The sequence below is a fragment of the Momordica charantia genome (genome assembly GCF_013281855.1).
Source record: "Momordica charantia cultivar OHB3-1 chromosome 4 unlocalized genomic scaffold, Mcharantia_2.0 BLBB01000004.1, whole genome shotgun sequence".
Classification (NCBI taxonomy): Eukaryota; Viridiplantae; Streptophyta; class Magnoliopsida; order Cucurbitales; family Cucurbitaceae; genus Momordica; species Momordica charantia.
In genome coordinates, this window is record NW_028275162.1 from 7,447,968 (window position 1) to 7,461,592 (window position 13,625).

Genomic DNA, 13,625 nt, shown 5'->3' on the forward strand with positions numbered 1-13,625 from the left:
TTGACAACATTGCGACTCTAAAATCCATGTATTTGTTTCACGATCCTCTTGCTATATGAAAAACTTTAGTAATTTCATCCAAAGGTTTCTTGATCGCAGCTAACATGTCACAAATAGATTTAAACTTCTTTAGATATTCTTCTAAATTGAGACTACCTTTCTTTAGCTAACCAAAGGCTTCGTTAAGATGAATCTCATTCTCCTTGACCATGGTGAGAAGTTGTTCCTCCAAGGAAATCCACATTTGACGTGTTGTATCAGTATTTTCGATCATGTTAAGGATTTCTTCAATGGTTTCCAAGAGTCAAGACACTATAAGCCCATCGTTATTCCTCCAAGTGGAGTATTCTGGATTGCATTGTGTCTTTCGCTTGCTGTCGATCAATGTATTCTTCTGGTGGTGTGTCATCAGTAATATGTCCCTCGATGGAACTTTGGTGGAAAACTTGTATTATAAGAGTTTTTCTGTTTTGGCCATTGTGAGAATCTGAACAAATTGATTAGCACTTCTTTCGTGTAAATATCAACTCTGATACCAAGAAAAAATACATAATCAGTTTGAAACAAATTGCAATTGTATTCACTGTCTGGAAGCATACAAAACAACCTAATATCCATACTACTTATACGAAAAACTAAAGTCAGTAAAAGAGGGAAGAGTGAAACGACTAGCTTTGATCGGGGAATTTACATATTTCCCAAATAAGCTAAACTAAGGGTGGGTATTGAAAATAGAAACTAATTATGAAATTGCTATAAATGGTCAGTGACTGAAATAATAAACCAGCTATGTGTTCCTTCTGCACCAGATTTGGGAAGTTTGATGACAGCTCCTTTGGGTGAAAAACCAGCTAGCTTTGAGTGAGAGATACTATCTTACAGTAAGAAGACTGTTGTATACCGAGGCTTAGTGAGGGGTTGAGATGTTGAGATTTCAGGAAAATCAAATTTCACAATTTTTACAACTTATTTGATTTAACTTTGGAGAGAAAGACTTACACGACATAAAGGTTTCGTTCGAGTAGCCTAGAATAGGATCTCAACCCAAAGTTATGGTTGATTTTTATGAAATAAGTTCACTTTTCTAAATACATGTTAGGAATGGATTAATAACTTAAAAATCACTTAGACATAAAGATTGCGAAGTAGAACCGGTTTTTATTCGAAGGAACCACCTACACCTAACTGGTCTCATTTCGTATTTTCTTAGCTAATTTGAAGTAATTGGACTGGGTTTATTCCATAAACTTTAAAAACTCAAAACCAACATCATTCCCATTATATTGCACCTAAAATCCAATTGCAAAACCGTCGATCATCATTATTTTACAAAAGAAATAACAACTTCAGTCTTTGTGGATCGATACTCGGAATACTCATTCCACTTATTATTTGTGACATCACTATGTTCCTTTATTTTAAATCGAAAATCTCAAATACCAATTTTCCAAAAGGTCGAGCCGATGCATAGAAGATCGTGCCTAACTTCAATCAATAACTAAGGGATCCATCCCACTTTTCATGTACACACGAATCCAACTGACTGTTTAGTGAAAATATGAATGACTATTCAAGGAGAGACACGTGCTTAGTATGACAATTGTTTTTTTGGATAAAATTAAAATCAAAATCAGGAAATTTGATGTTTATCGTTATCTTCTTTAATAGTCACTCGGTATTGTAGCAGAGAAAAATTACTATTAATATATTCCTATATATTTTTGTACTGGAATTAATTATTTTTGGATGCCTTGATATTCTTAAGGCTTTCAGGGTGATTATGAAATTATTTTTACTCCGATAAGATCTACTAATACAGAAAATATATACGACAAACGTGAGCATAACCCATGCTCATCCAATTTGAATCTTTTCATCCTTTGGTACTTAAAAACAAAAATGTAATCGATAATATTTTGTGTACATGAATGGCCATGAAACTTGGTCAACTACCATTAAGTTATGAAAACAAAAACGTTATAGTTTGCCGAATATATATTACGTGCAGACATCAATAAATACATGTATAATTCAAACTGGGAAATACATGGTCAACATGAAATGGTCCAAATAATTAATAAACTATTCTTTCTTAGGCTACGGGCCACCCACATGTATATTTGTTTGGTTATTCATAATAAAAACAAATCCAAGCAGCCCAAGATTGTACTAAAAAATAGAAAATAAATAAAAACAAATTAAAGCAGCCTTACAATCTGGCGACTTGGCCAAATTGAAACAATTTGTTTTTCAGTTTTTGCATCACAAAATAGAGACTATAAGTAGGGACGAGGATAACCCCATCTAGAACATAACTCACATTAATTAGCAATAAAGAAAGCAATTAGATTAATTGTAATTGATTGATCATGGCAATTGAAGCAATGATCCACACCCTCTTCACTTTTGCTTTGCTCTTCTCCTCTGGTATGTATACATTATTAACAACATTCACTGTTTTTATGTTTTAAGTTTTGGATGAATTAATAATGTCATGTGTTTGTAAAACAGTAGTCCATGCAGCCACATTTGTTGTCAAAAACAATTGTCCACAGACCATATGGCCCGCAACACTAACCAGCGGCAGCGGACAATCCCAACTCTCCACCACTGGATTTCAGTTGCTTTCTGGAGCGTCGAGGAGCGTAGATGTGCCTGCGCCGTGGACGGGTAGGATCTGGGCTCGAACGCGCTGCTTCGTCGATAGCTCTTCAAGATTTTCCTGCGAAACTGGAGACTGTGCCTCCGGCTCCATTTCTTGCAATGGCGCAGGAGGAATTCCACCCGCCACACTGGCCGAGTTCACATTAGCCCCCAATGGAGGCATGGATTTCTACGACGTCAGCCTCGTCGACGGCTTCAACCTGCCGGCTTCCATAGCCACAGTGGGTGGAACAGGAGAATGCCAATCCACAGCTTGTTCTGCAAATGTAAACGGGGTTTGCCCAACGGAGTTGCAAGTCAGGTCAGGAGATGGGAGCGTGATTGGGTGTAAGAGCGCATGCCTTGCGTTTAATGAACCACAGTATTGTTGCACCGCTGAATTCAACGACCCCAGCAAGTGCGCTCACAGCCAGTACTCGTTGATCTTCAAGAACCAATGCCCTCAGGCTTACAGCTACGCTTATGACGACAAAACCAGCACCTTCACATGCAGCGGTTCGCCCAATTATGTTGTTACCTTCTGCCCGTAACCATATAACATAAAATCTCTTTTGCTTTCCTTTCATAATTATTCTATATTTTACTGCAGTGAATAAAATTGTACTATATGTACTGATCGGTGGAATAAATTTCAAATTATAATATATGAATAATACAAGTTGAATGTAATAAAATGTCATTCTGTTGAAGTGAAATAATAATGTGTTCCATGAAATTATGTGTTTAATTTTCTCATTCTTACTAGTTAATGTTATATCAAATAATCCTTTATACAACAAAATAATTTTGCCACTCATGATCGAGAATAAACCACATAAAAATATAAAACGTCAAGGAAAAGAAAAATAAATAAATCCTGACACGTTGAATTGTCCTTTGCCTCATCTATTTATATTTTGTCAATTATAGATATGAACTTACTCTAAAAAAAGATTTCTCTTTTGGTGAAAACTCCCTAATATATATAAAAAAAATGTGTGGCACCATGACCCTATAAGTGAGAACCATATGTAGGGGTGAAAGAAACCAAATCGAAGCATTTCGGGTCGTTCGGTTTGAACAAAATATGAACCGAACCGAAAGCAAACCGAACTTCGATGTAATCAAATCAGGTCATATATATATTTATAACCTCTTCTCTCCCCCTCCCTCACTTCACAACTCACGCCGCCCCTTCCTACCTCTCACTCCCATCTTCTCTCTCCCTCACTCACTTTCAATCTTTCTAGGTAACCCACACCGCCCCCCTCCCTTCCTCTTACTCCCTCCCTATCTCTCTCTTTGAACGAATCCCGACGGCAAGCAACATTTTCTACCGGCGGCGACACACGGTGGGAATCGGAGACCTTGAAATCGCGGCGGTGGAGGTGGCGGTGAGCTTGTTTGAGACGTTGGATGTGTTTTGGTAAGAGGATTTGAGGTGGGAGATGGAAATCAAAGGTTGTTGTTGATTTTAGGGGTTTTTGAGCAATACCCATATGAAATTTCTCAACAAAAACGTTGATTTCATCCCTCCATTTTAGTTTCTTTTGAAACAAAAAGGAAAAAATTGACCTAAAAAAATGTAAGAGTATTTCTTTTGAAAAAACAAAAAATAATTGGATATCTTTTTTTGGTTTCTGGTTTCATGGAAAACAGGGAAAAACGGTAGGGTTAGAAGGATAAGGAAGAGGAGGAGGAGGAGGAAGGAAGAAGAAGGAAAAAAAAACCAAATTCGGGTCGGGTCGGGTCGGTTTGACCTGAAACTGTCGGGTCGGTTCGGTTTTGACCCGAACAGTTTCGGTTCAGGTCGGTTTTCCCTAAAACCCGACCCGACCCGAATCGATTACACCCCTAGCCATATGTTATTCTCGCAAGACAAACGATCAAAAGTTCACATTTCCATATTGCACTATGTTAGCAACATTGTGATGCTGTAGCACCATGACCTTTCCACTCATGGCTGTGTAACTTTCCACTTGTGGCTGCGTATTATATCTGCAGGCGCCATGGTGCTTCCCATATCTTGGTCTTTGGCATGCATGGTTTATTTTCGTGCTATACAAGCATCGAGTTGCTACCTCCTTGAGTTATATATGCGTCAATTATTTTTTTGCTTGCGTCTAAAATACTAATAAAAGCCAAATTTTATTCCGGTAAACATCTGGGATTCTTTCAAATACTTGAATCTTACAAATGACCAATAATATGCATAAAATTAATTACATGACACAAATGCTCACAATATTTAAAGCTCTACTGCAGCATAGAAATAGCTCGCTATTAAAAAGCTTTACGGTTAATGAATCAATCGCAATGCAAAATATATACATTCTATTAGTATAGTACTAAATTATTAGGTTATAAAATATATACATTTTATTACAAAGTATATGCAACATATGCCTATAAAAAAGTTGATGTCTTGTCCTGGCCATACTTGACCACAAAGACAAGTACCAGTGCCTCTTCTTCATCTTCCTTGTGCAATCCCTCTCTCCCCTCGCCTTCGTTTCCCATCTCAGCTTCTATGGTTCCGTCACCTAACCCTACGTTGGAGGTTTCAAGCACCAGCGCCGCTGCCACAGGCTTACTCTCGATCTTGCCACCAACCGGTTCAAGGGGATTGTTGGGATAAATTTGAGTCAAAACAAGCAATGGGCCAAAATAGACCAGGCCCATTAACTTGCCATCATTATATATATCTTATGATAAATCTGTTTTAGGTTTAGCCGTGGGAATTTGAACACTTTTGGTGTTGGTGGACAAAAGTGGGTGTGACGGCAGCGGCATTGAGTGATTCAGAGTTGTGTGGTTGCACAATTGAGGGTCATCTTGCGAACATGTAGATGCATGCTTTAGAGGACAGAGGTAGTATTTGGTAGAGTTTCAGAGGCGAGATTCTGAGATTTTAGTGCATCGTCGCCAACCAAATCTCGTGAGTATTGTGAGGTTTTTCATTCCTGTATTCCTAGGATTCTATTGTTGTAGTTCCTAAAAGCTCGATGGCTTTTGTTGAGGCCCCTTAGATTTGAGAGATTGTATTGTCCATTGTATTTATCCCAATATCGTAGTAGAACTCATTGTCACAGAAGACTGAACATAGCCCATAGTTGGGGTGAACCAGTATAAATTGCTTGTGTCGTTTCTGTGTTTTTCCCTATATCTCTTATATTGTGTGTGGCTTAGTTTTCACTGACGAATTGTGGAAGAGGAAAATTTATCGGTAAGTAAATTTTCCGAACAAGTGGTATCAGAGCTGTAGGTTCGACGTCATGGGATCCAGTGGAAAGTCACACCACTACTTCAAGGGAGTTTTAAGATTTAAAGGGGGAAATTTTGGGTTTTTGAAAATGCAAGTGACAGATCTTCTTACATACAAGAAGACACACAAAACCTTGAAGGAACGATGGGATGGGATGACAGACAAGGAATGAAGCAGTGAGGTTGAATGTTTTTACTGCCGTAAGAAGGGTAACTTCAAGAAATACTACAGTAAGCTTAAAGAGGATCAAGAAAATGAGGACACTCTAAATTACGTGTCAACAGATGTGTTAGCTTGTATTGAGGGTAACACGATACATGTAGACTAGTCATCAGAATGGGTAGTGGACAGTGCAACATCGATGCATGTATCTTCAGATAGGAGTTGGTTCACATCCTTTACTGCAAGAAATCATGGCGCAGTGAGGACAGAGAATTGGAGACTCTCCAAGATCAGAGGACTTGGGGATACTCATCTAAGGATTGACAGTGGGACCGAGTTAGTTTTGCATGGTGTCAGGTATGTATCCAATTTTAGGATGAATTTGATATCAACAGGGAAATTGGATGACAAAGGCTACAGAAGTGAGTTTGCAGAGAACAGATGGGAACTCATGAGGGGATTCGAGGTAATGGTTGTTGGCCACAGAAAAGCTTCGGTATATGTGTTGAGGTTTGGTGTTGCCAGAGGATTAGAGAGACGGATTATGCACAGGGCTGTAGATAGTTCAGGAGGAGACTTGAAAGAATTAGCAGCATTGACAGTCAAGACAGATCAGGAGAATCTGCCATCAGTTCAAGTACAACAACTGAGAAGTAGAAGAAAAAGAAAGGGGAAAAACTTAGTGAGGTGTTCAGTAGACTGTCAGGATAAAGCCCCAGTTGTCAGTCGCGTAGGCGAAAGAGTGCATTGAGAAAGACTACATTTGGTGCTAAGGTCGATAGTGGTGTCTCTAGAGTGGCAACGGACTTGGGTGGGAGTGCCAAGTTATTGGAGGGAAAATCTTTATTCAGGAGTCGTTGGGTGCGAGTGAAGAAGGAAGCGTCGGAGACCACTTAGTTTGAGTGGGAGCACGTGGTTGTGTCTCTAACGTCTGGGAGAGAAGACCACGTAGGATTGCTCAGTCTCAGGGCAATCACAGATGGAGTCTTGATTGGTGCCAAGAAGATGTTAGAAGCTGTTGGTGCAGTGGGAGTTGAGCCTTGGTTGGTGCCAAGAAGACGTTGTTCAGTTGGAAGCTATTGGTACAGTCAGAACTCAATTATGAGGGACACTGTTGTTGCAGTGGGAGATGAATTGTTGTTTTGTCTCCAAGTGGAAGGTTGTTGACAAGCAATGGGCCAAAATAGACCAAACTCATTAACTTGCCATCATTATATATATATATATATATATATATATATATGTTGATAAATCTCTTTTAGGTTTAGCTGTCGGAATTTGAACACTTTTGGTGTTGGTTTACAAAAGTGGGTGTGACCTCAGCAACGGCTTTGAGTGACTCAAAGAGTTGTGTGGTTGCACAATTGAGAGCCGTCTTGCGAACGTGTAAGTGCACGCTTTAGAGGACAGAGGTAGTATTTGGTAGAGTTTCAGAGGCAAGATTCGATTGTAGTACATCGTCGGCAACCAAATCTCGTGAGTATTATAAGGTTTTTCATTCTTGTATTCCTAGAATTCTATTGTTGTAGTTCCTAGAAGCTAAGTGGCTTTTATCGAGGCCCTCTATATTTGAGAGATTGTATTGTCCATTGTATTTATCTCAATATCATAGTAGAACCCGTTGTTGCAAAATAGTGAATGTAGCCCATAGTTGGGGTGAACCAGTATAAATTGTTTGTGTCATTTCTTTGTTTTTCCCTATATCTCTTATTATTATGTGTTACTTAATTTTCACTAACAAATTGTGGAAGGGGAAAATATTATCAGTAAGTAATTTTTCTCAACAGAGATGAAGACCAAGATTTTCAGTTCCTTCTCCTCCACCGTTGCCGCCGTGGAGAGCCACTTGGATAAGTTCAAGAGGAATTAGGCTCTGAATTTTGGCCTTTTCACCACGGTGAATTTGGCGTTATAATTATAATATTTTACTGCAGTGAATAAAATTGTACTATGTACTTGCGGTGGAATAAATTTAAAGGTATAATATATGGATAATACAAGTCAAAGGTAATAAAATATAAATAATGTGTTTCATGAAATTATGTGTTTAATTTTCTCATTCTTACTAATTAATGTTTTAACTGGTTTTGTGATTGGGTATTTCAAAGCAACATCAAGCTAACAAAAAAATTTTTGCTACCCATGATCGAAAATAAACCACGAAAACCCATGGTAAATTTCATAACAAAAGGATAAAAACGTTAAGGAAAAGAAAAATAAATAAATCCTAACGGGTCGAATTGGCCCTTTGCCTCTTCTATATTTATAATTTGTTAATTATCGATATGAAATTACTTGAGGCACCTGAAAATTCTCTCTATATATAAAGAAAAAACAAGAGTCGTGTTAGCACCCTAACCATACAAGTGAGAATCACGACGCTGTATCCTTCACAATCAGGTGAAAAATAAAAAAAAGTTTGAACTTCCATAGCACTATGTATATAGCAGTGGTGTGCTGCTCTAACGCCATGACCCTACTCAACTTGTGGCGCGTATTGTGTCCACAAGCGCCACGATCTTTCTCGCTTTGGTCTTTTTGACATGTTTTATTTTCGTGCCACAAGCTTCAGGCGCTACCTCCTCGAATTATACGTGTGAATTGTGTGTCTTACAAACAAAGGCCTGTTGGGAAAATTTACTCACCAATAATATTTTCTCCTCCCACAGTTCTAAGTCATACACAATACTAAGAAAAATAGATAAAGCACAGAAAATGACACAAGTAATTTATACTGGTTCACCCCAACTATGAGCTATGTCCAGTCTTCCGCGACAACAGGTTCTACTATGATATTGAGATAATTACAATGGACCTCAACGCTCTACATAAAGCTCTCTAGATGCCTCGATAATGGCCACCTAAGCACTACGACAATAGCTACTTAGGAATACAGAATGAAAAACCTTACAATACTCACGAGATTTGGTTGCCGACGATGCACTACAACCCCGAGTTCTCGTCTTCTTTCTTTGCCAATCCCCTGCCACAACCCTTTTTCAATATTTGTGCATCAACACAAATAATACACACTGCAACAACCGGCCGCCCCTCAAAATTATGTGCACCCACAAACAAATTTCTTTTGCTACCTTTCAATTTGCAACTTTCGGCCAGCCTTTCAAAAGACACTTAGTAAAAATATATACATGTATAATTGTGTGGCGGCAACCCTAATAAGAATGGGAAAACAAGGATATTGGGCTTCTTCAAGGCTCCACAATGTTTTATACCAACAAGGCCAAAGCACTATAATTCCTTTAAACATCTCATAAATTATAAGGATTTTTCAAATGCTTGATTCCTACAAAATGACCAACCATTTGCGTAAATCTAATTAGATCCAATCCTTGTAGCAGTGCTCTCTTTTGAACTTGGATGTGTGACAGGAACAAGAAGAGGTTGATGGTCAACCAATTTGTAGAATTATAACAATCAATACCTTTCAGCGGTTGTATATTTGTCTTGATGGATGTTGACGAGGTTTCATTGCTGGTCGTAGGCCATTTATTGGTTTACATGGTTGTCATTTAAAAGGCCCTTATGGAGGACAATTACTAGCAGCAATTGGAAGAGATCCTAATGACCAATACTTTCCCTTAGCCTTTGCAGTAGTTGAGGCAAAGACCAAAGACTCGTGGACATGGTTTTTGACTAAATTACTTGTGGATTTTGGAAGTAAAAAAGTTACATTTATATCTGATCAACGAAAGTATTCTCATTAATTTTTTAAATTACAATTATTTTTAGTTTCTTTACATAATTCATGACATGTTTATTTTAATTATATTTTTAGGGTTTAGTGCCAACCTTCAGTGAATTAATTCCAGAATCAGAACATCACTTTTGTGTGAAACAAATCTATAGCAACATGAGAAAGAGGTTTCCTAGAATGCAGTTGAGAAAGCTTTTTTGGCAAGTAGCCAATGCAACTTATTATCAGCAATGGGAGAGGGAGATGAAGGAAATAAAAAAGGTAGATGAAGGTGCATACAAGTGGGTGGTGGCCTTACCTCGTGAGAAATGGAGTAAGCACGCCTTTAGTTGCGGGTCTAAGTGTGATCATGTGGTTAGTAATTTATGCGAGGTATTTAATGCTACTATACTTGAAGCTAGATACCAACCAATTATTTATTTATGTGAATGGATTAGAACTTATCTAATGAGAAGATTTAAAAAAAAAAATAGAGATATGATTGAAAAATTTGATCGGGAGGTGTGTCCCAAAATTAAAAAAAAGATTGAAGAGGAGAAACTACATACTAGGAATTGGTTTACCTATGTGTAATGACCTCAATTTTTATATGTTATTAATAATATAATATTGAGATGATTACTCATAAAACATAATTTCATTAAAATAAAATAAGATAAAAACTTGTATTTTCGTCTAAAAATGAAAACGATAACTTAATAAGACTTAACTTATAAATCTTTAGCAGCGGAAATCACAAAGTTATTATCCTTAAATAAAACAAGTAAAAATGTGGTATAGTCATAATAAAAAGTATAGATTATAAATAAAATTCAACTGTGTCTCATATCTCCTCCTCGTCAATGCCTAGGTCATCCTCGACGTTATTCTCGTCAACTATATAACTATCTGTAAAAAAAATTGAAACAACATGGTATGAGTATAAAAAAATACCCAGTAAGTAGTTCCCATCATAAGGAACCTTTCATGCTCAAACACACACATCATGCTTATTTGCATGCATACCTCAACCTAACATATAAACCAACGAACAACTTAACTTAACATACTTGTGCTTGCTAGCATAAACTTACATATCTAAATCCTTAATTTGGTGCCATGCTATACATAAATACCCCATTCCATAACCGTCAATTCCGCATGTAATGTTTATAGGGTAATTACCCCCCATAAATACCATTAACATGAACTAATTTGTTCCGTAGGGCCCAGCCTTTAACAGAAACCATATATGTCATATCATACATCTAGCTGCATAACATAACTGCTTAATTTGGGTATTTCATGCATAACATTAATCTTAACTAAATCCATGACACATAAAACTACTAACTTTACTACGAATGCAATGCATCACACATTATGTCATGCTTTACCTAAACATGATTTCCTATTAAACATACTTAAAATGACATGAGAAAGCCATAGAATCATAACATGCTTTGTAATACATAAAATTTAACCACCATCACCATTCAATAACAAAATATATTTAAGCAACATGAATAACATAATTCAATAACAAAACAATGCAACTCATAACATAATTCACTTACAATCAAACAATAATACAACAAAACATACAAGGCAGTAACTTATGATAGAATCCATTTACCTGAACTTCGTAAACTAAAGAAATTTCCTTAAAGCTTCCTAATAATAATTAACACAACTAAAATTAGGACTCAATTACCTAAACTAAGCTTTCTTCAATAAGTTCTCATAACTAGATATGTTCACTATTCTACTAGTAGAAATCCCTTAATAATTAACGTAGTCCATAATAATCATAAAATATATATATATAAATTTGTGAAAAGTAATTTTAAATTTTCATATTAGCCTCTGATTTATATACTATAATATCGATAAAAATAATTTACTGATTTTGCAAATTTACAAAAAAAAAAAACTAGAGAAAACACATAGCACTAGTTTTCACAATTTTATACCGTAGGTAAAACTAATCATAAAAATCAATTTTAATACATTCAAATACATTTTAGGTTAGTTTAAAGGTGCTGGTCATGGTCTCAAAAATTCATAATTAACAATCCAAAATTTGATACTAAACAAGCTAAAACTATGAAAATAACATAAACCGTTAAAAACCGTTATGAAGCAATTTTATGAACATTTTTAGGACCTTTTAAATTCTGATTTTCAGATCACAAATCAACAAAAATAAGGCCTAAACAGTACCTATTTTATCTTAATAATGAACCCTTAAAATAATCTAACAAGGAAGAATGATGCTTACCGTTGGTGCGTTTTCCTCTCTACCGTAAAAAATAAAAAAAGGAAATTTTCCAGCAACTAAGAGAGCTTGAAATGATGATGGAAACCTTAGAAAATTGATATGAACATGCTTAGGTTCTATAAAAATTATTAGGAAAAATCTACTTACAAAACTAGACTAAAAGAAACCGTTCTTACCGAAAAGACAAAACCGCAATGAACGATCCTTGAAGGGACTTGGAAAAGCAACCACAACTCCTCTAAGGTGTGATTTAAAACATATGATAGATGATTGAGAGAAAATTTTCAGATTTGTTTACAAATATTATTGGAGGAAGATGGAAGAAATATACATATGAAACTTAAAAAGGAAGATCTAGGAAGATGAAACAAACTCTCCTCCCTCTCCTCCTTGCATGACCGAATACTTAATGGGGAAGAGGAGAAATTTTTGGTATTCCTAACAAACTTAATTAATGAATATGTCTCTTGGGTGGAAGGTAAAACTCTCTATATTCCCTCGATTAAGTTAATTTATTTAAGGTAGAAAAATAAAGAGTAAAATAAAGGTAATGGGAGCTTTACTTGGTTAATTACGTTATAATAAAACTTTGAGTAAAATGTGTGAAACTTTACAAATACTCAACTAATTCTACCATTACAATTACCATAATTCACAACATTTATCTAATTACTAAAGTACTATTGCTAATTTTGTTACTTAAATATAATTATCAACTTGCTAATCTTATCAGATTTGACTAGCTTAACTGAAATACAATAATAATATAAAGTCGCGAAAATACTGTTAAAGGTAATGCAGGGCATTACATATGTGGGCCAGTGACTTGAAATTTGAGGTTAGGAATGGTTGTGACAAGTTTGTTGTAGACCTTAATTCAAAATCTTGTAGTTGTAGGAAATGGGATTTCACTGGGTTGCCATGTCAACATGCCATTAGTTGTATTTTCTATAAAGGGCATAATGTTGAGACATATGTTGAAGATTGCTATAAAAAAAAAGGCTTACATTGCATGCTACGAGCCTGTTGTTTACCCAACCAACGGTCCAAACTTATAGCCAAGTATAAATTTCAATGTTATTAGTCTTCCACATCTTAGAAGAGCTCCCAGTAGGCCAAAGAAATTAAGAAGGAGAGAGTCCGATGAACCAAGAAAAGGTAGCATCGTTGGTAGGAGACGCTTATCTATGAAATGTATTAAATGTAAACAATATGGCAACAACAAAGAAGTTGCAAATGGCCAATCGATAAAAAAAAACATCCACATGTTAGTACTGCAAAAAAACTCCAATATATTTGTTGTAAGTTGTTTATTATTATTATTATTATTATTATTATTATTATTATTATTATTTATTTTTTAAATACATTGCAGGAAAGTTCATCTTCTCAAATAGTTGAAGTGAATAGGCGGTCCAAGTTGCCTATCAAAGTTAGAAGGGCATAGACTTGTAAATGAGATTTTATAGTTGCAAGAGCTGTTTATAGATTTCTAGTTGTGAAGTGTATGAGAAACTCATTTGTTTTGTGATGGTACTAAGATTTTGTAAATTAGTACTTTTGTAATGGCAGGTTTGTAA

General features: G+C 36.0%; 2 protein-coding genes and 1 long non-coding RNA gene across 4 annotated transcripts; all 3 read left to right on the forward strand.

Annotated features, from left to right (window-relative positions):
- The first annotated feature begins 2,320 nt into the window (after positions 1-2,320).
- LOC148211713 (thaumatin-like protein 1b) lies at positions 2,321-3,391 on the forward strand. Of its 2 annotated transcripts, none has more exons than XM_088123350.1 (2): positions 2,321-2,427; positions 2,512-3,391. In XM_088123350.1, the coding sequence occupies exons 1-2, from the start codon at positions 2,370-2,372 to the stop codon at positions 3,192-3,194; spliced, it is 741 nt and encodes a 246-aa protein (XP_087979476.1). In that variant the 5' UTR covers positions 2,321-2,369; the 3' UTR covers positions 3,195-3,391. The 2 variants fall into 2 exon arrangements, with proteins under 2 accessions (XP_087979476.1, XP_087979477.1); XM_088123351.1 differs by having other exon boundaries at positions 2,329-2,427; positions 2,515-3,391.
- A 437-nt stretch (positions 3,392-3,828) lies between these two features.
- On the forward strand, positions 3,829-4,723 carry LOC148211714 (uncharacterized). The gene is made up of 2 exons (XR_015790516.1): positions 3,829-4,069; positions 4,303-4,723. It is a non-coding gene; the product is annotated as an uncharacterized LOC148211714 (long non-coding RNA).
- Positions 4,724-9,448: 4,725 nt separating this feature from the next.
- Positions 9,449-13,625, forward strand: LOC148211715 (uncharacterized). Its single transcript, XM_088122583.1, has 5 exons — positions 9,449-9,471; positions 9,573-9,756; positions 9,867-10,286; positions 12,905-12,986; positions 13,618-13,625. Exons 1-5 carry the CDS (start codon positions 9,449-9,451, stop codon positions 13,623-13,625), a joined length of 717 nt encoding a protein of 238 aa, XP_087978709.1.